Source organism: Danio aesculapii, chromosome 6 (genome assembly GCF_903798145.1).
Source record: "Danio aesculapii chromosome 6, fDanAes4.1, whole genome shotgun sequence".
In the NCBI taxonomy this organism is placed as follows: Eukaryota; Metazoa; Chordata; class Actinopteri; order Cypriniformes; family Danionidae; genus Danio; species Danio aesculapii.
This window is the reverse complement of record NC_079440.1, coordinates 4,847,536-4,872,535: the sequence shown is the minus strand read 5'-3', so window position 1 is coordinate 4,872,535 and position 25,000 is coordinate 4,847,536. Positions and strand designations below refer to the sequence as shown.

The 25,000-nt window shown below is 34.5% G+C and overlaps 1 protein-coding gene across 5 annotated transcripts in view; it reads right to left on the bottom strand.

Moving 5' to 3' along the window:
- ptprfa (protein tyrosine phosphatase receptor type Fa) overlaps positions 1–25,000 on the bottom strand; it is a 444,470-nt gene that overhangs the window by 156,934 nt on the left and 262,536 nt on the right. For 4 of the 5 annotated variants that reach the window (XM_056459357.1, XM_056459358.1, XM_056459359.1 and 1 more), the window contains exons 5-6: positions 20,777–20,965; positions 5,033–5,143 (exon numbers count right to left, since the gene is read on the bottom strand). In XM_056459357.1, the coding sequence (XP_056315332.1) occupies positions 5,033–5,143; positions 20,777–20,965 (300 nt within the window). Of the gene's footprint in view, positions 1–5,032; positions 5,144–11,512; positions 11,531–20,776; positions 20,966–25,000 lie in introns of all 5 variants that reach the window. The other variant, XM_056459356.1, reaches the window with a different exon arrangement.

The window sequence follows — 25,000 nt, the reverse complement described above, 5'->3', positions numbered from 1 at the left end:
AGTTAACAATATCAGTTTAATAATACAATTATTGAAACGCTTTATAAAATAAATTATATCCTTCACATTAATGAAAATACATGTGCACTTTTTCAGATTTTTCTGATGCACTGATTAAATCTCAGTGAACTTAACACCTTTATTAACATTTCCATGAGATAAAATAATGCTTGGCTTCCATTTTTATTTTAAAAAGTGTGCTAAACCTTTGTTTGGCCTTTTTATGGGCTTATTGGCTGTTTTTGTCTATTAAGTTATTTTTTTAGCACTTTACCAATTTATATCTACAGATTTTTTACAGTCGATTTTCTCTTTCCATTTTTTTATTATTGATTGGAGTCATAAATCTCCACTTCAGCAGTACTTACATACACCAAACGTCAACATTTTATTCATCCCTATATTCAAAGCGATTTTTTAAACCTTATTCACCAGAAGCACGAGAAAAAAAAAACTAAACACTGACATAATATTTAATCTATATGTACTTTTCATAAATATTTAATTTTAATATATAAAACGTATACCAACATATTATAAAATATGTAATATTTAACATATATAGACATATAATGAGAGTTATATCTTCTTACAGCATCTCATTAGTTACAAAACAACAATGCAACATATAGTGATAAGCCCCTAATGTTCACTCAAGCATGAACACACATCAATAGTACATCCTTGAATAAAAAAAGCAATAAAAGAATGACACCACCATTGAAAAATTCATGGACTAACAAAACGAGAACATCTCTCTCTCTGGCCATAAAGCATCAGATACTCATACATATATATTAAATGTCATTCATCAAGAGAGAGAGAGTGTGTGTGTGTGTGTGTGTGTGGTCTGTGTAAAGATCATAGGGTTCCTGAGAGAATTCACTTGATATGATCTCCTCCATGCATCATTTATATGAGCTCCTCTCTCATTGGTGGAGAGCTTAAGGAAGAAGACCAGGAGAATTTATGGACAAAGATTCGAGTCTTGTTCTCATTTCCCCTGCTTTCATTTCACACACACACAGGCAAAATTCACACTATCAAAGAGCATCGTATCACCAAGGTCTGCATTTAAAGATCTTTAAGTACTTGCCAGGCAAAAGTGTGTGTGTGTGTGTGTGTGTAAAAGGAAAAGGTTGTCTTTGAAACATGGTCTCTGAATGTAATAGATCCCACCATTAATGAGGGAATTTCCACAACGGGATTCTCCAATCTGGCCTGCAAGTCTCAACCAGCAGACTTTCATGACCAGCAGAATGCTTTATTTGAATTAGCCATTTCTCAACATGCTAAATTTATGCTATAATAACGTTATCAAATATATTTGAAATATACTTAATAAACAATGGACAAAAATCATGTAAATATAATAACTGTGACATAAAGAAACAGTAATCGATCATCTACGCTGTAAAAATTGTAATGACAAAGTCAAAACAACAAATACTTTATGTTGCTTTAACTTATTTTAATAAGTTAATCAGGTTTCAACTCAATTTGTTAAGTTATACAAAGTTAATCTTAATATTTTAGTCAGTTTGGTTGTAAGTTGAGATGACTATAAAAGTTAAGCACACATATTTTTACACTGTATCATCAGTAATCACCTTGAAGTTATAAAAAAAGTCATGAAGACAATCATAACGTCAAAGTATAGTAGTTAAGAAGCTTATTTTATGTAAGAGAATCAGATCTTTTGATCAGTGACCCAGCCAATCAGCCCAAAATGTCCTTGCTTATGTATTTGTGTCAATGTAAATGCTCTTAAATATTTTAGTGTTATAAACCCTTTACAGATCTCTCTGTTGAATCAACTCTTTCTATAGCATGTTATACACTGAAAATGTATATGGGTTGAATTTAACTTTCATTTAGTAACGTTCAATTTAATTTGTTTATTTAAATTAAGCCCAAATACATTGTTTATAACCATTTATCTGAAAAAGAAAACTTGTAAATCCAAGCAATTATCTCATTTTTTTTTCAGTGTACAAGATAATATATTGGTGTAAATGCATTAGATTAGTCAGTACCAAAGGTAAAACTGGAACTAATCTAATAAAATAACTTAAGATTAAAAATAAGTACAGCAAAATGAGTATGTTTGGGAAAAATTATTAAGTCAAATTAAATGTTTGTTTCTATTACTAAAAATATTACGTGACCACACTCTTTATCAATGAATATAACTGTTTAATGAAGCTGTTTTATTTTAATGTTCCAAAATATACTGTCAAAATACTGTATATTGACTGACAAATTAATAAGGGGGTGTGTACTATATATATATATATATATATATATATATATATATATATATATATATATATATATATATATATATATATATTATTCTTATTATTATATAAATTCTTCTTATTATAATAATAATAATAATAATATTATTAATGTATATATATATATATATATATATATATATATATATATATATATATATATATATATATATATATATATATATATATATAAAATACATGTCTGACTCATTTGAATTAATCTGTTTTCTTGAAACTGTACATTTCAATAGATTTATTCAAGATTCAATAATGTGCTATGAAAATACCTTTGTGGAAGTTCATTTGCTATAAAATAAATATATGTGACCCTGGAGCACAAAACTATTCTGCATGGGTATATTTGGGCATTAAATGGGTCAAAAATATACATTTTCCTTTATGCCAAAAATCATTATAATATTAAAGAAGAATCCATGAGGATATTTTGTAAATGTCCTACAGTAAATATATCAAAGCTCATTTTGATTAGTAATGTTAATAGCTAAAGACTTAACATGGACAAATTTCAAAAGGTATTCTTAAACACACTGCTCAAAAAATAAAGGGAACACTAAAATAACACATCCTAGATCTGAATGAATGAAATCTTCCTATTAAATACTTTCTTCTTTCCAAAGTTGAATGTGCTGACAACAAAATTCTGCACTACCTGAGCCACTTGTGTGTGTTGTAGACTCCATCTCATGCTACCACTAGAGTGAAAGCCCCGCCAACATTAATTAGTGACCAAAACATCAACCAGAAAGCACAGGAACTGAAAAGTGGTCTGCAGAACCACTCCTTTAAGCTACGGTCACACCGGGCTTTGTGTGTGCGAAATTCTGTCGTACGGCGCTGCGAAAAGGGGCGGGATTAAATAAGATGATTAGACATTACAAAATCGAGCGATTGCTCAATGTTTTAAATTTCTGTCCAGACGTCATGTTTTGATCCTCGATTGGCCTCACGCAGTCAAGTGATGCGATTTCGCAGGTCAGAGTTCACCAAGCTTGAACCTTGCACCGCAGCAACCTGCGAAACTTGACGCATGACCCCGTGTTTCTGGTCTGACGCATTCACGTGCATATGAATGGAAGTCTATGGGAAGAAAAGTTAAGTGTGACCGCAGCTTTATTGGGGGAGTCTTGCTAATTGCTGATAATTTCCACCTGTTGTCTACTCCATTTGCACAACAGCATGTGACATTGATTGTCAATCAGTGTTGCTTCCAAAGTGGGCAGTTTGATTTCACAGAAGTGTGATTGACTTGAAGTTACTCGTGCTGCATCCCAATTTGCATACTATCCGTCCTAAATAGTATTTGAAAGTAGAATTAGTATGTCCCAAATCGTAGTATGTTGAAAAGAGTATGCAAAAGGTTCCCGTATGGTTTACTATTTCCGGTAAAAACTAGAATTGTAGAAGCGCCCATACTCTAACCGCTGATATTGCCCACAATACATTGCGCGTAGGATGTGAATTCGATTTAGAACTACAAACGCTAGTAAAAAAGTGTAAACAAACTACAAACATGATGGATGCACGAGACCAACCGTCAAGTAGAAAGGCTTCGGTAAAGATGTTTGTATGACTGTTAATTAATATCTAGCCCACTGGAACATGTTTTAATCGCCTTTTCTGTGTTATATTTCATCTGCAACAACAATACTGAACTTATATAAAGACGTGTTTGGACATTAACGTCTGAATGCAGAATTATCCAAACACCTGAGGAGATTTCTCTGCATGAAAGACTCGTGAATGGGAGATTGACCTGCTGCTGCTGCTTCTCCAGTAAGGTAGGGAATTAAATTTGAAAGAAATGTGGATGACGTGTGGATGATTGACAGGGCTCGTAACTAAGCAACACAACGAGCTGTTAACGAGAAGGTAGTACATCCCAAAAACTTGCATACTCTTCTGTTACACACTCAAAAGTGTGTACTTTTCCCTCACAAATAAAGTACATACTTTTAGGGCAGGGATGGGCAAACTCGATCCTGGAGGGCCGGTGTCCCTGCATAGTTTTGCACCAACCCTAATCAAACACACCTGCTTGTAGCTTTCTAGTGATCTTGAAGACACTAATTAGGGTGTTCAGGTGTGTTTGATTAGTGTTGGAGCAAAACTCTGCAGGGACACCGGCCCTCGAGGATTGAGTTTGCCCATGCCTGTTTTAGGCAGTAGTATAAGTATGCGAATTGGGACGCAGCAATTGCGTTGTTTAAGTGTTCCCTTTATTTTTTTGAGCAGTGTATTTAGATTTTTGGAATCCTCAGTATACATAACTTCAAATAGTTGTATCTCCACCAAATATTGTCTTATTCTAATAACATATAAACCAAAATGTATCTAAACTTCCAAATACACTTCTGACTGGTATTGTGGTCTAGGATCATTATGTGCAAATAATCTTTAATTACTACCACTAAAAATAATACAGATCATCTTATAATTTCACAGCAAAGACTGAGAAGCTTTTAATAACTAAAGAGAATCATTTCCATTTCAAAGAACTGATTTGAGAGTCATGATCCCCTGATTCAGTTTAAAGTGCCTCTGTGCAGCGTCCACCACAGAACTGCGGTGTGTTTCTATTAAGACATTGGGTGCTAAAAGAAGAGAGAAGTGTGTGTTTTAAGTGTGTCAGCTCCTCTTCTGGCTGAAGAAACACCTGTATGTAAGTGGATTAAGGTGAAACAGGACAGATTTTGGATCAAAGAAGATCTTACCTCTGACGTAGAGGTTTGCAGGAGCCGAGTAGCGAGTTCCCGCGCTGTTCACCGCCACACATTCATACTTGCCCTGGTCTGATTCCTCGCTGTTCTCGATCTGCAGCGCTCCTGCAAACACAACACACACAATCACACACTGCGGACAAACAGAGGCAGCCACAAGAGAAGTCACAATTATTAGCCTTCCTGTGAATTATTTCGTTCTATTTAAATAATATTTCCCAAATGATGTTTAACAGAGCAAGAAATTTTTCACAGTATGTCTGATAATATTTTTTCTTCTGGAGAAACTCTTATTTGTTTTATTTCAGCTAGAATAAAAGCAGATCTTAATTTTTTGAAAACCATTTCAAGGTGACTATTATTAGCCTTTTTATTCGATTGTCTACAGCAGGGGTTCTCAAACTTTTCAGCCCGCGACCCCTAAAATAACAATGGTGCACACACACCAATAGGAACCATATAAATACGAGCATATTGGCAACACAAAAAAGTGTAACAGTCTAACAACCATATAATTTGTTATAGTCATTATTCATTTGTGTAATTTAATATTAACCTCACTTAATGAGAATGGTGGGCACAATGTTTACAGCACAAGACTATTCTTGGTATAATTTTGGAGACTACCACTTGGAGATCATCCTCCAGGTTCAGTCGTGGGCTTTATTTTCACCTGCTTTGAATGTTATCATTCGATTGAATGGCCATTATCAGTGGTTATCATCTGATAGATATGGGCCAGTATGGGCCTTCTGCGCCTACTAGTAGGCTCAGAAGGCTGTAATCATCTATCCACATGATTAATTAGCTACACTAATAGAGAAGACTCCATATCCAGATCTGTTTTTACATTACTGTGACGGTTGGGTTTAGGGTTGAGGTAGAGGTAGATGTTAATAAAATACAATTAATAGTAAATTTAATAAATAATATAAATAATTCTTGTTAACTTCCAACTGCATGTTATTTATAGCTGATTAACCATGTGGATGGATGATAACAGCCTTCTGAGCCTACCAGTAGATGCAGAAGGCCCCTATTGGCTGATATCTATCAGCTAATAACCACTAATAACGCCTATTCAATCGAATAACAACATTTAAATCGGCTCTTATTTATAATGTATGCCATAAAAGTTGAACATTGTGCCGTAAAATCAATATTCTGCAACTAACACATTTGCTGTGTCATTAATCTAGTATAATAACTCCAGTGGTCTCAATCGAAGGGAAACAAATACAAAAATAAAGGCTGATGGCTTTTTATTTGCATGTTTTTTATGTAACTAATAAATATTAAGTATACAGTGCTCAGTGCATACACCCCTTTACAAATCACTCATTTAAATGAATATTTTCCATATTAAGCTGTACAATGTTATATTTGAGCATATACAATAGATTAGGCAGTACTGAAGCTAAATCTGGAGGTAATCGAACAAAATATCTTACGATAATAGTCCAAAAATTAGTACACCCAAATGTATATGTTAAGGGAAAATATTAAACAAAAACGTAAAATAGAAGAGAGAAGCAAAGAATTTATGAAATTTAGTTGGAATTTTGTTGTGTGTAATTTCTTTGGCAATATTTTGCATGAATTTAAATGTATTATCTTTCTATTTCTCAAGATGTTAGATGACTAAAATATTATTTAAATAAATATATCTGTGTAATAAATCTGTTTTGTTTAAATGCACCAAAATATCTGACCTATATTTAGGCCTACACGGAATCTGCGCACGCAGAAATCAGCATATTTTCGCAGATTTTTAGCCCATCATTGAGTCTATGTACTTGTGTAAATGTGTGTAAATTTATATTTATTCAGTTTTTAAATTAATTTCACTAATATTATTGTGATATAATAATAGTAATATTAAAATTTTCATATGATTATTTTACACTACAGTTAAAGTAAAGTCATATTTTCTGTCTTTTAGTAGATATATTATATGAGAGACTTGCTTTGTTTACTAAATAAGTGGATCTAATTGGATTTGCATTGTAAACATTAAATACAAGTTAAAAGCTATTGGTTTTTAATTAATATATAAAGTTTTTAGTTATAATACTTGGTAAAATCATTCCGCATAAATCCAAAGATTTTTACAAAATTATCCGCAGAATTAGCAAAACATTTCCGCAGATTTTGTCTGGTCTGAGAAATGAATAAAAATATAAATTGTCAAAATGGGATGCACTGTATATCAAATATAATGTAATTTAAAAACTATTTTTATCTTCTGTAGGTTATGGATAAAATATGGTAATTCTAATATTTTAATGACATATATGAGATTTTTGGAAATCACCAAGCGACCTTTTGTTTGTTTCACGACCACTGGTCTACAGAACAAATCACTGTTATACAATGACATACCTAATTACCTGAACTTAACCTAATTAAGCCTTTAAATGTCACTTTAAGCTGGATACTAGTATTTTGACTAATATCTAATCAAATATTATGTGCTGTCATCATAGCAAAGATAAAATAAATCAGCATTATATATTATATATGAGTTATTAAAACTATTATATTCAGAAATGTGTTAAAAAAACATATTTCCGTTAAACAGAAATTGGGGAAAAAAATATACAGGAGGGCTAATAATTCAGACTTCAACTGTATTTCTACTTAAACAACATGGACACATGGACTAACAGTCAGCTGGCATATGACCTTTCTCGTCTTTCTAAATACTGAAAGTAAAGAGCAACATCTTTCACTGCGCAATTCAATAAATCTAAAGCAAACTGAGTTATTTATTCATTGTGGCAAGTAAAAAGAGCTGCGGGCTACGCCAGCTATATCCGTCACTGTGTATAAGCTCTGCTATTCTGCTAGTCGAGACAAAGCCGAGCTCTTGGAGAGTAAATCTATCAAGACATAATACAGCTGCTGCAATTACTGTCAATACGTCCTCAACACATCCACGGAAAACAAAAGACGATCCAGGAGGACTAATACTGGGAGATTTATTTACTTTGGACAGATTATAACATCTCCCTCACACACTTACCTGGTTCCAGCATTCAGTTCATCTTTGATAACACACACACACAAGATTTATGGACAGTTTATTTTGCAATTATTAGGTTTTTAGTATGGAAGTGCTGTTTATTTTTTGTTTGTTTTTTTGCGTGATGTGACATACATCATGCAAACTGTGGATGATGGAAGCACACGGAGACAACTAAAAGAAACAATGCTGTCAGTGTATTTCAGAAGTATTCCTGAAATGCATTATGGGATGGGTTTACAGTAAATATGTGCATTAACAATAGAAACGTAATCAAAGGCTTCGAGTGCATGAGACCTCATTAGAATACTGAGCATTAACCTCGCTCCAACAGTGTGTTATACTGACAAATGACCCGTTAAAACACTTTTAGCACACATAAACCACATAACCAATGATATATATACAGCGCATACGGAAAGTATTCATAGCGCTTCACCTTTTCACTTTTTTAATTTACAGCCTTCCAAAATGGATTCCATTCATTTATTTCCTCAACATTCTACACACAATATCCTATAATGACCCCAAACTTTTTTTAATTGTTGCAAATTAATTCACAGCCTTTGCTCAATACTTTGTTGATGCACCTTTGGCAGCAATTTCAGCCTCAAGTCTTTTTGAATGTGATGCCACAAGCTTGGCACACCTGTCTTCGGGAATTTTTGCCCATTTCTCTTTGCAGTACGTCTCAAGCTCTATCACGTTGGAAGGGAAGCGACAGTGTACAGCCATCAACATCTCTCCAGAGATGTTTAATAGGATTTAGATCTGGGCTCTGGCTGGGCCACTCAAGGACATTCACCGAGTTGTTGTGAAGACACTCTATTGATATTTTGGCGGTGTGCTTTGGGCCATTGTCCTGCTGGAAGATGAACCGTCACTCCAGTCTGAGGTCAAGAGCACTCTGAAGCAGGTTTTCATTCAGGATGTCTCTGTACATTGCTGCATTCATCTTTCCCTCTTTCCTGACTAGTCTTCCAGTTCCTGCTGCTGAAAAAAATCCCCACAGCATGGTACTGCCACCACCATGCTTCACTGTAGGGATTGTATTAGCCTGGTCATGAGCGGTGCCTGGTTTTCTCCAAACGTAACGCCTGGCATTCACTCCAAAGAGTTCAATTTTAGTCTCAACAGACCAGAGAGTTTAGTTTCTTATGGTCTGAGAGTCCTTCAGATGCCTTTTGGCTAATTCCAGGCGGGGAGTGGCTTCCGTCTGGCAACTTTACCATACAGGCCTGATTGGTGGATTGCTACACAGATGGTTGTCCTTCTGTAAGGATCTCCTCTCTCCACGGAAGAACGCTGGAGCTCAGACAGAGTGACCATCGGGTTATTGATCACCTCCCTGAATAAGGCCCTTCTACCCCGATCCCTCAGCTTAGATGGCCGGCCAGCTCAAGGAAGAGTCCTGGTGGTTCCAAACATCGTCCCCTTACGGATGATGGAGGCCACTGTGCTCATTGGAACTTTCATAGCAGCAGAAAGTTTTCTGTAACTTTCCCCCTCCTTGTGCCTCGAGACAATCCTGTCTCTGAGGTCTACAGACAATTCCTTTGTCTTCATGCTTGGTTTGTGCTTTGACATGCACTGTCAACCCTGAGACCTTATATAGACAGGTGTATGCCTTTACAAATCATATCCTATCAGCTGAATTTACCACAGGTGAACTCCAATCAAGCTGCTGAAACATCTCAAGTATGATTAGTGGAAACAGAATGTACCTGAGCTCAAGTTAGAGCTTCACGGCAAAGGCTGTGAATACTGATGTACATGTGATTTTGCAGCTTTTTTATTTTTAATACATTTGCAACAATTTCAAAAACTCCTTTTTCACATCGTCATTATGGGGTATTGTGTGTAGAATGTTGAGGAAATAAATGAATTTAATCCATTTTGGAATAAGGCTGTAACATAAAAAAATGTGGAAAAAGTGAAGCGCTGCGAATACTTTCCAGATGCACTGTATACTTCAAATAATAATAAATAAACATTACTTATTTTTAAGTTATTATACATTATGTGGTTTTTCAAAAACTTCTTCCTAACAAATAGGAAGAGGTTTCAGAAAATGTAATGATTTAAAGATATTTAAATCATCATAAGTATTAAGTATTTTTAAGCAGGATTGGGATAATTTTTTAGAGTATTTTAATACGTAATTAAACTATTCTTTCTCTTTATATGTTTTGCTATTATTAAACTGAATGACATTATAGTGAACATCCTACATAAATCAAGCTAAAAATGTATTACAGTCAATTATTTGATAAGACAAAAATGGTTTTGCTGAGAAAAATAAACAGGATGCATTCTAATGTACAAAAAATTATTGTCATAAAAATTATTGTTTGGATGCATAAAAACCCTTTCTTCTTCAACCCACTTATAAATCTTGCAATATTATTTGTGATCTATAAAATAAGTGCAAAAAAAAAAACAATCAAAGATATAAATAATAAAATTACATAAAACTATCTTCAGATTTGTTGTTGAAATATGATGCTTTCAACCCAGGCTCATTATTGATATGTACCCCTGTATACATTTCTAAAGAGAGCGAAATATGTCCCAGGAGCAACGTTTTTTTGCCGTTTTTGTTTTCTCGAATCTCCCAGAGGTCGCTGTGTACGCTTTTTCAGATCTCAAATTTCTCTCGCGAGTGCCATTCGTGCCTGGTGTTCTCATGTAAATCCACTAGAGGGTGCTGTCCACTGATTGACTGACCGATCGACCTATAACTTCACCCACCCACTTCCGTAAACCCAACCGACAGTGTTTTCAAAAGCAATGCAGAAAAAGAAAAGCCCTCGCCTGATTTTTACCACTTTTTCAGATCTTACCACGTTCTCACCCTGTTATTTACTTGCTTATTTAATTTTTTAGTTCTACCTGCTTTCTGGAACTGTTCTTCACCTGACTCGAACCTCATTGTCGCAGTCAACTCCTCTCTGCATCTTAAACCACCGACGTACGTGGTGAGCTACTGGGCAAACTGGTACAGTGTAAAAGCTGTCCATAAGAAGGTAAGCGGTCAACTGGTAGTGCGAAACTAAACAGAAGCCGTCGGCAGGGTCATACCACCCCATAGCATTCGTTTTAAAGACAAAACGCAGCCATATGTAGCTCTGGCTACATAATTTGTGCTCTCCAGAAATGTATACAGGGCTACATATTCACAATGAGCCTGTGTTGAATGCTTTTGACATGTTTCGTTGGATTGACCCATGAATTTAAAAAAAGAACGCAAGATATATGGTGGTTTTGTTTAATCTTGTATGTTTGCTTGACTCAGACGTCCATTAGTGAGACAGACGAGCAGAGGTTCATGCACAGAGAAGAGGCCGGAGAAAAACAAAGAGACTCCAGAATGAAAGAGGATGTGGGACGGGGTGATGGAGCGACACTTTGGGGTGATTTTTGGACATTTCTGTTTTCAGCATTCTTACCTCTGATTGGTGTACCACCTGGTGAGGTAATACGAATGCAAATAAGATTAAAGAGAACTGTTAGTGAGAAAGAGATAGATAGATAGAGAGAGACAGAGAGAGAGAGAGAAAGAGAGAGAGAGAAAGATGAACAGGAGCAAAAGAAGTGGCATGTACAATCTTCCAAGAAGACGTTGGCTCTTCTGTTCTCAGTGTGTGTTAATTCACTGTGTGTTCTTTACATTTGCCGCTTCAGGCCAGAAACGTGCTTTATGCATGAACACAAAAGAGCATAGCCTTGATTTACACACATGATGCTCGTTTCCAGTTACTCGTCAATATCCAGGGAGTATCTGTGCTCTACATGTGGAAATGTAAATCTGGCACTGTAAAAAATATCTGTCAATGAACAGTGTTTTCTGTTTATTTATGCTGTAAATTGCATTATGGGAGTTTGATCTCTGCTCTGTTGACTTATGATGTTGAAATTTCAACTCTACAGATTAACAAAGTGACTTTTAATGACATTTTAGTAGTTTGAAATAATATAATGCATAATAAACATTATATATATAGAGAAATAGTCTGTAATATAGCAGAATATGTACTGTCAGCTTATTACAATGTACATGTACAATAATTTACGACACCAACCCAGACAATATATCACTTTAAACTATTAAAAATGTTCATAAAAGTGATTTTTGGGAACTTTTCAAAGCTAAAAGTTGATAGAAGAAAGATCAAGCTCCCATAATCCAATTCAATAGCATAAATAAAATAGGAAAACTGCTAATTTATGAATATTTTTGACAGTGTATTTTTGATGTAGGCAGTACAGTTTAAAGTGTTTCTGCAGGTTTGAGCAAGTTAAATATTTTACACTTTTTAAAGACCCTTCTAAGACCATTATGAATTAACTTTCAGACTTATATAGAGATAAACGTTAAGGTTGGAAAATGTTACTTTCTCCATCAAACAAAATCTAATTTAGGTATTTCTTAGCTAAATATTTTAAATAATGCGTTAAAACAAGCAAACTCTAGTTGTATACATGCATTATTATTTTCATAGAACAGTCCTTTAAAAAATGGACAAGTTTTAAAACTTTTATAATAAACTTACTGTATGCACAACAGTGTGTCAAGGTCAGTGTCCTCAGCATTTGAAACAAATGTTATTGTAAGGAAGACATTTCAATCATATTGGGAAATAGAGTTTTATTGAGTTGGATTGTTGGTGATTGGATGGATGTTGGCCAGATTGAGTAACATGGAAACTGGAAAATTAAGATCTGTTTAAAATGATGTTGTAAAAGTCCTACAACACAATATTTTAATCAATTTAAAACTTTTTAAGACAAATATATATATATATATATATATATTTTTTTTTTATTTAGGACATTTTAAGTGCCCACGGACACCTTGGTTTTTCCAGAAAAAAGCGCAATTACACAAAAAATTGCATTACTAAAAGCAAGAAATAAAAATAAATAAATAATTATAACAATTATTATTTTTAACTTATTTAATTTTACTAAAAAATTAAGTAAACTGGCGATCAGTAGACCTTTTAAGAAAACCTATTTCATAATATTTACATAAATATAACATAAATATGTACAGTTAAAAAAAATATATTTCCCAAATGATGTTTAACAGATTTAGGAGATTTTCACAGTATGTCTGATAATATTTTTTCTTCTGGAGAAAGTCTTATTTGATTTATTTTGGCTAGAATAAAAGCAGTTTTTAATTTTTTTAAAAACCATTTTAAGGTCAAAATTATTAGCCCCTTTAAGCTATATATTTTTTTGATAGTCTACAGAACAAACCATCATCATACAATAACTTGCCTAATTACCCTATTCTGCCTAGTTAACCTAATTAACCTAGTTAAGCCTTTAAATGTCACTTTAAGCTGTATAGAAGTGTTTTGTAAAATATCTAGTCAAATATTATTTACTGTCATCATGACAAAGATAAAATAAACCAGTTATTAGAAATGAGTTATTAAAACTATTGTGTTTAGAAATGTGTTAAAAAAATCTGCTTTGTTAAACAGAAATTGGGGAAAAAAATAAACAGGGGAGCTAATGATTCTGACTTCAACTGTATTTTAGGTTCCCTCAGACCCTCAGAAATAAACATTTATGACATATATTTAATTCAAATGTGTGATGCTTAACTTGCCTGAATATATTTTGAAAGTACTGCAACTACTATATTAGTATTATTACTATATTAGTACATTATTAATTACTATATTAGGCTCTTATATTAATAAAAACAAAGTACACTGTACAAAATGTTTTATGTTGAATTTAATTATATGGATTGGAAATATTAGCTTATTTTAATAAGTAAATCAGGTTTCGACTGTACTTTTTAAGTTATGCAAACTTAGCTTGACTTAGCAACGTTAATCGATAAGTTGAAATAAGTGAATTTAATTCAACATAGAAATGTAAGAAAGCAACAAATACTTAATCTACATTGAAACAATATGCGTTCATTTTTTAGAGCACCATGTTTGGAATCAAGATCTCTGTGTTCACAGCCTTATGTAGAGCATATGTTGGCCTTTAACTCAAACCTTTTTTTTTTGTGAAGGCCTAGTATGTAATAATTCCATCTCTCTCTGCACAAGGGTCTTCTGCTATTTTTACCTCCAGCACTTCTTTGGCCTTTGGATCCGACCACAGCTGTGTTAAATAAATACAGTTGTCTGATGCAACACGGGAGAAAACCTTTTCTGAGAGTGCAAGGTAATCATTCAATCTCCGACCCTTGAGTCTTTTTACTTTCGGAAGTGAAAATTACTTTACTATGTTTTACTTTGAACCAATCTGGAGTCTGTTGACTATGATGCAGATTGATATTAATGTGGATCATGAATCAACCGCTCCAGCATGTGAAAACAGTGCAGATTCGGGAAGGGGGTTCAAAAACACGAGGAAACCCCTGTAAACTGTGTGCGTTTTGTTCATCATCAGTTTACAGGGAGCTTTGGCATACACTGGGACCCTCAGAAAGCCCAAACAGGACGGGATGAAAGCCTTTCGGGTGAGTCTGCAGTGTAGCATGAGCATAATGAAGAATAGTAAGACTTTACTATATCTTCACTATCGCTAAAGGGAGAAAACTTAAGTATACGTGTTAATTTTTCCCTTTAAAGAGCAGGAGTTGTCCACTCGCAGACAGTCGCTATCAATCCTGATAGTATTTAAGACTTTAAACAGCAGCTAAGCCGGACATCCATTATCTTGCTGAGGAGAAATCAATAATCAGCCTGACACATCTCTGTTCATAAAGATCTGCACACCAATCATCATAAATCACCTCTGCCTGAGAGCTTAGCATGGAGGAGTGCGAATAAAAATAAAAAAAATCAGTAACTCGTGTCTGTGGGATTTTCACTTTATCATCTACCAAGTTAAAAAGTTTCGACTGCTTGAAAAGAATTGCATGCTTCGAGAAGAAGCTCCATTTGAAGCATCCTTTGTGCCAATAACACAAATGGTGCATCGAATTAAAAGCCCAGTTAATATTTAGGGTTAGTGGCCTGCTTAAATAATACACCCTTTTCACAGACAAGTGCCAGTATGGTAAATACGTGATCCTGGAGCACAAAACCAGATTTTTGTTGGCAATAGCCAGAAATACATTGTATTGCACAAGATGTAAAATAAGTCTCTGATGTCCCTAGAGTGTGTGTGTGAAGTTTCAGCTCAAAATACCACACAGATAATGCTTTATAACTCTTTGAAACTGCCCCTTTTCGGCTTTGATCTCAATTGTGGTGTTTTGGTGACTGTCGCTTTAAATTCAAATGAGATTGTGCACTTTTCAAATAAGGGCGGAGCTACAAATGCCTGTGTGTCAGCATAGTGGCAGATTCAAAAACACTACTAACATCCTGTGGTAATGAGGGTCACTAATGGATGGGGCTTTCTTCCTCTGATGGCACGTACAAAGGGAGAATGTCAATCAAAGTGTTTCTGCAGATTGTTTTAATCAGGTGTCATTATTAAAAATTAAATGAATACATTTGTATCATTAGTCGCTGGTTATATTCACAGACTGCTGTCACACAATTGTGTTTAAACCCCTTATAAAAGTGATTTTTGCATAATAGCTCCCCTTTAAGTCATAGTCTACGAAGACATTTCGTAAATTTTAAACTGTAGATATATCAAATATGCTCGTAATGAAATCTGATCAACTTTAAATGCAAATTTATGAATATTTAGATTTTTAATTCTAAGATTCCAGATTTTTAGATAGTTGTTCAGTTTAAAAACACTTCATGTACCACATCATTTGATTTGACAAAATATTTTTTTCCCATTGGTTTATACTGTATCTCCTCCCTTTTTATTTATTTATTTATTTATTTTTGTTATTCATTCATTCATTTTCTTTTCAGCTTAGTTCCTTTATTAATTAAGGTTGCCACAGCGGCATGAACCGCCAACTTATCCAGCATATGTTTTACACACTGGATGCCCTTCCAGCTGCAACCCATCACTGGGAAACATCCATACACTCTCATACACACACATGCACTACAGACAATTTAGCTTACCCAATTCACCTATACCACATGTCTTTGGACTTGTGGGGGAAACCGGAGCACCCAGAGGAAATCCACGCAAACATGGGGAGAACATGCAAACTCCACACAGAAATGCCAACTGACCCAGCTGAGGCTCGAACCAGCAAACTTCTTGCTGTGAGGCGATCGTGCTACCCACTGTGCCACCGTGATGCCATATTTTTAATAAATTTTTAAATACTGTGTGTGTGTTTTACTTTAGTCTGTTTGTTGCTTAGTTTCGATGTTCTGTATTGTTAACTTTTGAAAAAGCTAATTAAAATATATAATTAAAAAAATGACTGGTTTTGTGTTTCAGGGTCACATATAAGCTTTTTCTAGTTTTTCAGTTAAATAATAAGAACCTGCGCTGAAGAAAAATGTAGAGGAAAAACTATTGTCACCAGGAAATTGCTAGTAAAATATCAATATACTATTTTGAGCATCAGTACATATGAATATTTTCAGTAGCTCATAAGCAGGCCCAGACAGAATCTGCAGACATTTTTTGCTATTTCTGTGGAGAATTTAGTAAACATTCTGCGGATTTATACAGACTGATTTTTGGAGTATTAAAATGAAAACTTAATATATGAAATAAAAAAATACATTTTTAACTTGTATTTAATGTGTACAATGCAAATCCAATTAGATCCACTTATTTGGTAAACAAAGCAAGTCTCTCATATAATAGAAATCTACTAAACAACTTAAAATATGACTTTACAAACTGTAGTGTAAATAAATCATATGAACATATTAATATTACTATTATTATATCACAATAATATTAATAAAATTACATTATAAACTGAATAAATATAAATTTACACACATTTACACAAGTAAATACACAGACTCAATGATGGGCTAAAAATCTGGGAAAATCTGCAGATTTCTGCGCACGCAGATTTTGTGTGGGCCTACTCATAAGATCATTTCTCAGTGGATTTTGAACTTTAATTGAAATCAAACATTAAATTATCATACAATTTGAAGTAGATTTTATGAAATAGTATATTCTTCTAAATATAAAATAATTAATAAAAATAAAATCTGTAAAATACTTTATAATAACATTTCAGTATCATTATTAAATCTTTAAATATCAAACACAAAAGTCTTTAAAATAAATTCATTATAGTTTCCATTTACCACAAATAAAGCTTTTCTAAATTATGATGACTTTGGGCAACCCTGTCAATAGCCCCTTTCACACATGCAGACCTTTCTGGAAAATTACCGGCAATTTTCCGGAAAGGTCTGTATGTGTGAACAGGCCCTTTTTGAAAATACCGGTAAATTCGTTCCGGCTATTTTCCAGAAAGAGAAGTTGTAACATTACCGGTAATTAGCCGGAATGCTGTGCTGTGTGAACGCAGAAAGAAGATTGCCGGAAAGAGCGTGATCACGTCTGTAACGCGCTGACATAAGACGTCTACTTTAGCCAATCAGAACACTCAAGTTTGACATAAGACATCTACTTTAGCCAATCAGAACACTCAAGTTCGCGCGGTTTGTGAGAATAAAAGCCTGTGAATGTTTTCCCAGACACATTTAGCTGCTAGATGTTAGTCAGATAACATTTCTATGTTCCTTCTTAACGCCAACTGTGTAAATAATTATCGATAAAATGCTTATGATAAGCCGTTGTTTGTTTACCTTCAAGCGCCGACGCGTTGGCACGTAAAGCAGCTGGTGAGCGCCAGCACACACACATATTATGAACATCTCGACATGCGAAAGTTTTTCTTTATGCTTTCATTAAAGTTGTTCACAACACTGATCCAGCCACAGAGTTTGTAATGTAGTCAAATGTCTACAAATACAGACCCAGCCGTTTAGAGGTCATTTCTGCTTGATGATGTCAGAATTTACCGATATTTTGGAATGGATGTGTGAATGGTCTTTTCCGGAAAAATTCCATGACGTCCTCGCCTGTGTGAACAGCGCTTTTTTGAATTTACCGGTAAAGTTGTTCCGGATATTTTCCGCATATTTACTGGTATCACTATGTGAAAGGGGCTAATGTGAAAAGGGTGTAATATCTGAAGTAAAATCCTCCATCTTACATTCATCAGCTACTGAAAGTATTCAGACACCCTAAAATTGTTCACTCCTTGTATTGCATTTGATAAAATACTGAGGACCATGTGATATTTCAGTTTTTCCTTTTTAATAAATCTGCAAAAATGCCAACAATTGTGTTTTTCTGTCAACATAGGGTGCTGTGTGTACATTAATGAGAGAAAAGAATGAACTTAAATGACTTTAGCAAATGGCTGCAATATAGCAAAGAGTGACAATGGTCTGAATACTTTTCATATCCACTGTGTGTTTAAAAAGGCTTGACTCCTATCATACATGAGTGTTTCCACTGATTAAAGTCCAGAAATACTGTGATGCTCTCTTTATCTGATTATCACCGCTGTAAACACACTGTAGATTGATGTGCATGGCAGAATCGCTTGCTTTGGCGGTAATTACTCGTGCACAATGACATGTTGAGATTAAGGTTTCCATTTGAAGCGGTAGGTATTGAATCACGAGCACATTTCCCCATTCGTTCATAGGCGTTCTGCAAAGGTCAGGAATTGAAAAATTGTTTCATTAGCATTCGTTAATGGAAAAAAGGCCTTCACGCTAATAGCTGGAGAGCAAAGCTAATCTCAGGATCAAATAACGGACTGTCTCCAAACAAACAAATGATGTGATTGTCTGCTATAGCTGCGAGATGGATTGGCCGACTGGGAATAATTTGACAAACGCTGAGTCGTTTTGACGATTGACGCAGGAAATGATTGTTGACAAGGGCCAATGATTCTAATCAAAACAAATCGCCGCGCTGTCATGTTAATCATGTTTGTGTGTCCTAACCGCAGGGTTGTGCGAATAACAACTGTGAGCCAGTCTGTCTTTCTGTTGGTTTACTTTAAGACATGAAATGAAACCGTTTGGAACTGAAATGTCACTCGTCTTGCAGATACACTGCGATAGTCGGATTCTAGAAGTGTAGAAATGCCCCATTCATTTCCTCCACAGAGATTTAGAGAACGTAAACCTTTCCACACAGCTTAAATGTTGATATATACAGTATTCACTCATCAAATTTGCAGAGAACAACTACACTACCTGACAAAAGTCTTGTTGTTGATCCCAGTAGTAAGAGCAACAAATAAAAACTTGACTTCAAGTTGATCATTTGGAAAAGTGGCAGAAAGTCAATGAATTTTCTGATGAATCATCTGTTGAACTGCATCCCAATCATCACAAATACTGCAGAAGACCTACTGGAATCTGCATGGACTCAAGTTTCTCACAGATATCAGTCAAGTTTGGTAAAGGGAAAAATCATGGTTTGGGGTTACATTCAGTATGGGGGCGTGCGAGAGATCTGCACAGCGGATGGCAACATCAACAGCCTGAGTTATCAAGACATTTGTGCTGCCTATTACATTACAAACCACAGGAGAGGGCAAATTCTTCAGCAGGATAGCGCTCCTTCTCATACTTCAGCCTCCACATCAAAGCTCCTGAAAGCAAAGAAGGTCAAGGTGCTCCAGGATTGACCAGCCCAGTCACCAGACATGAACATTATTGAGCATGTCTGGGGTAAGATGAAGGAGGAGGCATTGAAGATGAATCTAAAGTATCTTGATGAACTCTGGGAGTCCTGCAAGAACGCTTTCTTTGCCATTCCAGATGACTTTATTAATAAGTGATTTGAGTCATTGCAGAGATGTATGGATGCAGTCCTCCAAGCTCATGATGGAGTCAGACACAATATTCATTCTGTTTCCACTGCAGCATAAAACCATCGTTATACAATGACTTTCCTAATTACCCTAATCTGCCTAGTTAACCTAATTAATCTAGTGAAGCCTTCAAATGTCACTTTAAGCTGTATAGAAGTGTCTTGAAAAATATCTAGTCTAATATTATTTACTGTCATCATGACAAAGATAATATAAATCAGTTATTAGAAATCAGTTATTAAAACTATTATGATTAGAAATGTGTTGAAGAAATCTGCTCTCCGTTAAAAAGAAATTGGGGGAAAAAATAAACGGGGGCAAATTCAGGGGTAATATTAATTTTGACTTCAAATGTATATATACATATATATATATATATATATATATATATATATATATATATATATATATATATATATATATATATATATATATATATATATATATATATATGTATATATATATATATATATATTTAATTAAAGGCATTCTTGCTGAATATTAATAGTAGAATACATTACTTTTGAATGCTAATGTTCAGTCAATAACATTGAAGTGCTCTGTCATTTCTGAATTAATTCCATCACATGAATAAGTCTCATACTGACTCTTTTTTCTTTCTTCAAAAAGTTCAAATACTTTCATCTGCTTTGAATCAAATGCTGCAATGTGATTCATCTGGTATCTAGTGTGGTTCAAGGCTTTATTGAAAAATCCCTATGGAGAAAATGAATGGGGAAAAATGTGGTCGCTCAATATTGCGCTCTATTGTCTTTGTTTTCTAGGAGGTTACCAAAAAAATATTCACATCGAGCAGGTGCCGTCAGCATCAATGTATGCAATCATGCTCTTTGCAAAAAGCGAGCGCACTCATTATAGTTTATTTTTCAAGCCCTTGTCGCCTTGGGTGTGTTTACCGAGTTATTTTTACCTGAACGGAGCTGCTTGATTCGTCCGTTGCTGCTGTTGATGTCGACAGGCAGAAAGTCTTTGAACCAGGAGATCTCTGGGTCTGGGTTTCCGCTGGCGGCACAGAGCATGGTGGCCGTCCGCGTCCGTTCAACCACCTTCAGCTGAGGACCCATGTCTATAGTGGGGAAACCATGAGGGATCTGGTCCTCTGCAAACACAGACACAAGGAGTCAGACATTCAGATTCAAAATACAGTATATACAGCTGAAGGCCAAAATTATTAGTGCTTATGTGAAATTTGAATTCTTTTAAAATGATTTCCCAAGAGCTGTTTAATGAAGAGTTTTGTTTCAACACACTTTTAGACATAATAGTTTTATTAGTTCATTTCTAATAACTGAAATTTTTAATCTTTGCTATGATGATAAAACATAATATTTAACTAGTGAATTTGAAAGATAACGTTTAAATAGAGTTTACTTAGCAATTAAGTGGCAAAACTTAAATGTAAAAATTGCTTTTATTCCTTTTCCAGAAGAAAAAATATTATAGGACATATTGTCAAAATGTCCTTGCTATTTTGAAATATATATATAAAAAATGGTTTTCACAGAAACTAACAATTTTGTCCTCTAAACTGCACACACACACACACACACACACACACACACACACACACACACACACACACACACACACATATATATAGAATATAAAACATAATTGCACAACTAAAAGTTAATCTAACATGAGATCAAGAGCTTATTACAGTAAAGTCCAAACAAACAGGAAATGTGTAATACAACTGAAATATATGCCTTCCCAATGATATACATACAGTTGAAGTCAGAATTATTAGCCCCCCTTTGAATTTTTTTTTTATATATTAAATATTTCTCAGATGATGTTTAACAGAGCAAGGAAATTTTCACAGTATTTCTGATAATATTTTTTCTTCTGAAGAAAGTCTTATTTGGTTTATTTCAGCTAGAATAAAAGCAGTTTTAAATTTTTTAAACCCCATTTTAAGGTCAATATTATTAGCCCCTTTAAGCTATGTATATTTTCCGATAGTATACCGAACAAACCATCGTTATACAATAACTTGCCTAATTACCCTATCCTCCCTAGTTAACCTAATTAACCTAGTTAAGCCTTTAAATGTCACTTTAAGCTGTTTAGAAGTGTCTTGAAGAATATCTAGTCTAATATTATTTACTGTCATCATGGCAAAGATAAAATAAATCAGTTATTAGAAATGAGTTATTAAAACTATTATGTTCAGAAATGTGTTGAAGAAATCTGCTCTCCGTTAAACAGAAATTGGAAAAAAAATATGGGGCTAATAATTCAGGGGGGGCTAATAATTCTGACTTCAACTGTATATAATACAATTTACTGTGGATATTGTATACGCCTGTATCTTACTGAATTTAATTCTTCATTCGATATATTGTAATATTTTAACACTATTTCATTCAGTATATTGATAAATAAACTATTTTTGATTTTGCATGTTCACAGATTATCCTTGCATAAGGGAACGCATGATTAAATTGTGCGATAAGCTGTGTTTTTACAGTTGTAAAAGTGGCATGGCTCATTTTTCTCTTACAAATGTTTGTACGCAGGACCACCCTGAGCGGCGGTCTGGAGCAGCTGAGACGCGTGACTGTAAGACACAGAGGTGGAGTGCAGATCACGGTGTGAAATCCAGCGCTAATGTAAATACGAGTGGCCGAGGCGTGACTAATCCACCTGTGGTGTTTCTGGTCATGGATATATGAGGGTGAGAATGGTGATTTCCCTGCGGATAGAGTAACACCTCAGAGAACGGCTGACTCTGTCTGACCCACAGGAAGTCCAGTGCTGGCATTACTAAATTAGGCAGCAGTACTACTAAAATGAAAAGGTAGAATTACATGTTATGTTCACGACTCTTCTGCACTAAGCATCATATAGAAAGGTCTTTCTCTGTTTGACTCTCATTGCACATGATATTAACATGCATCGTAAATATATTTACTCATTTACTTTCTTGGAAAAAAAAGTTGATTATTATTAGTATTATTATTGTTGAATTTCTTTTTTAAGTCACACAGATTTGGCATGACATGAGGGTGAACGATGCTTTGTTTTAATCAGTAACATGTTAAAATGTCTTTGCTATCCAAGGCTACATTTATTTAATCATAACGCATTAAAACAGCAATATTGTGGAAAAATGCTTATTTTTAGCCTCGTCAACTGCAGTCTTCAGTGTCCCATGATCATTCAGAAAAAGGAAGGAAGAAATTAAGGAAAAAAGAAAGTAAAGAAAAAAGGGAAAAAAAGAAAAAATGAAGGAAGCGAGGAAGAAAGGAAGGAAGGAAGCAAAAAAGAAAGGAAAAAGAAAGAAAGAAAATGGAGGAAAGGAAGAAAAAATTAAGGAATAAAGGAAGGAAGGAAGCAAAAAGGAAAGGAAAAAGAAAGAAAGAAAATGGAGGAAAGGAAGAAAAAATGAAGGAAGAAAGGAAGGAAGGAAGCAAAAAAGAAAAGGAAAAAGAAAGAAAGAAAATGGAGGAAAGGAAGAAAAAATGAAGGAAGGAAGGAAGGAAGGAAGGAAGCAAAAAAAGAAAGGAAAATGAAAGAAAGAAAATGGAGGAAAGGAAGAAAAAATGAAGGAAGAAAGGAAGGAAGGAAGCAAAAAAGAAAGGAAAAGAAAGAAAGAAAATGGAGGAAAGGAAGAAAAAATGAAGGAAGAAAGGAAGGAAGCAAAAAAGAAAGGAAAAGAACGAAAGAAAATGGAGGAAAGGAAGAAAAAATGAAGGAAGGAAGGAAGGAAGGAAGGAGAGAAATAATAAAGGAAGGAAGGAAGGAAGGAAGGTATGAAGAAAGGAAGGACAGAAGAAATGAAAGGGAGGAAGGAAGAAAAAAGAAAGGAAGAAAAAAGGAAGAAAGAAAATGAAGGAAAGGAAAGGAAAGAAAATGAAGGAAGCAAAAAAGAAAGAAAAAAAGAAAGAAAGAAAACAAAGGAAAGGAAGGAAAATGACAGAAGAAAGGAAAGAAATAAAGGAAGGCAGGAAGGTATGAACAAAGGAAGGACAGAAGAAAGGAAACGGAAGGAAGAAAAAAGAATGGAAGAAAAAAGGAAGAAAGAAAATGAAGGAAAGGAAGGAACAAGAAAGAAGGAAGGAAGAAAGGTATGAAGAAAGGAAGGACAGAAAAGAAAGAAAGAAAATGGAGGAAAGGAAGAAAAAATGAAGGAAGAAAGGAAGGAAGGAAGCAAAAAAGAAAGGAAAAAGAACGAAAGAAAATGGAGGAAAGGAAGAAAAAATGAAGGAAGGAAGGAAGGAAGGAAGGAAGGAAGGAAGGAAGGAGAGAAATAATAAAGGAAGGAAGGAAGGAAGGAAGGAAGGAAGGTATGAAGAAAGGAAGGACAGAAGAAATGAAAGGGAGGAAGGAAGAAAAAAGAAAGGAAGAAAAAAGGAAGAAAGAAAATGAAGGAAAGGAAAGGAAAGAAAATGAAGGAAGCAAAAAAGAAAGGAAAAAAGAAAGAAAGAAAACAAAGGAAAGGAAGGAAAATGACAGAAGAAAGGAAAGAAATAAAGGAAGGCAGGAAGGTATGAAGAAAGGAAGGACAGAAGAAAGGAAACGGAAGGAAGAAAAAAGAATGGAAGAAAAAAGGAAGAAAGAAAATGAAGGAAAGGAAGGAACAAGAAAGAAGGAAGGAAGAAAGGTATGAAGAAAGGAAGGACAGAAGAAAGGAAAGGGAAGGAAGAAAAAAGAAAGGAAGAAAAAGGGAAGAAAGAAAATGAAGGAAAGGAAGGAACATGCAAGATGGAAGGAAGAAAGGTATGAAGAAAGGAAGGACAGAAGAAAGGAAAGGGAAGGAAGAAAAAAGAAAGGAAGAAAAAGGGAAGAAAGAAAATGAAGGAAAGGAAGGAACATGCAAGAAGGAAGGAAGAAATGTATGAAGAAAGGAAGGACAGAAGAAAGGAAAGGGAAGGGGAAACAGAAAGTAAGAAAAAAGGAAGAAAGAAAATGGAGGAAAGGAAGGAACATGAAAAAAGGAAGGATGAAAGCAAAAAAGAAAGTAAGGAAAAAAGAAAGAAAATGGAGGAAAGAAAGGAAAAGGAAGGAAGGAAGGTAGGAAAGAAATAAAGGAAGGAAGAAAGAAAGTAAAAAAGAAAGAAAATGGAGGATTAAGAATTCAGAAATGATTCTAATATGCTGATTTAATGATCAAGAAACACATATTTTA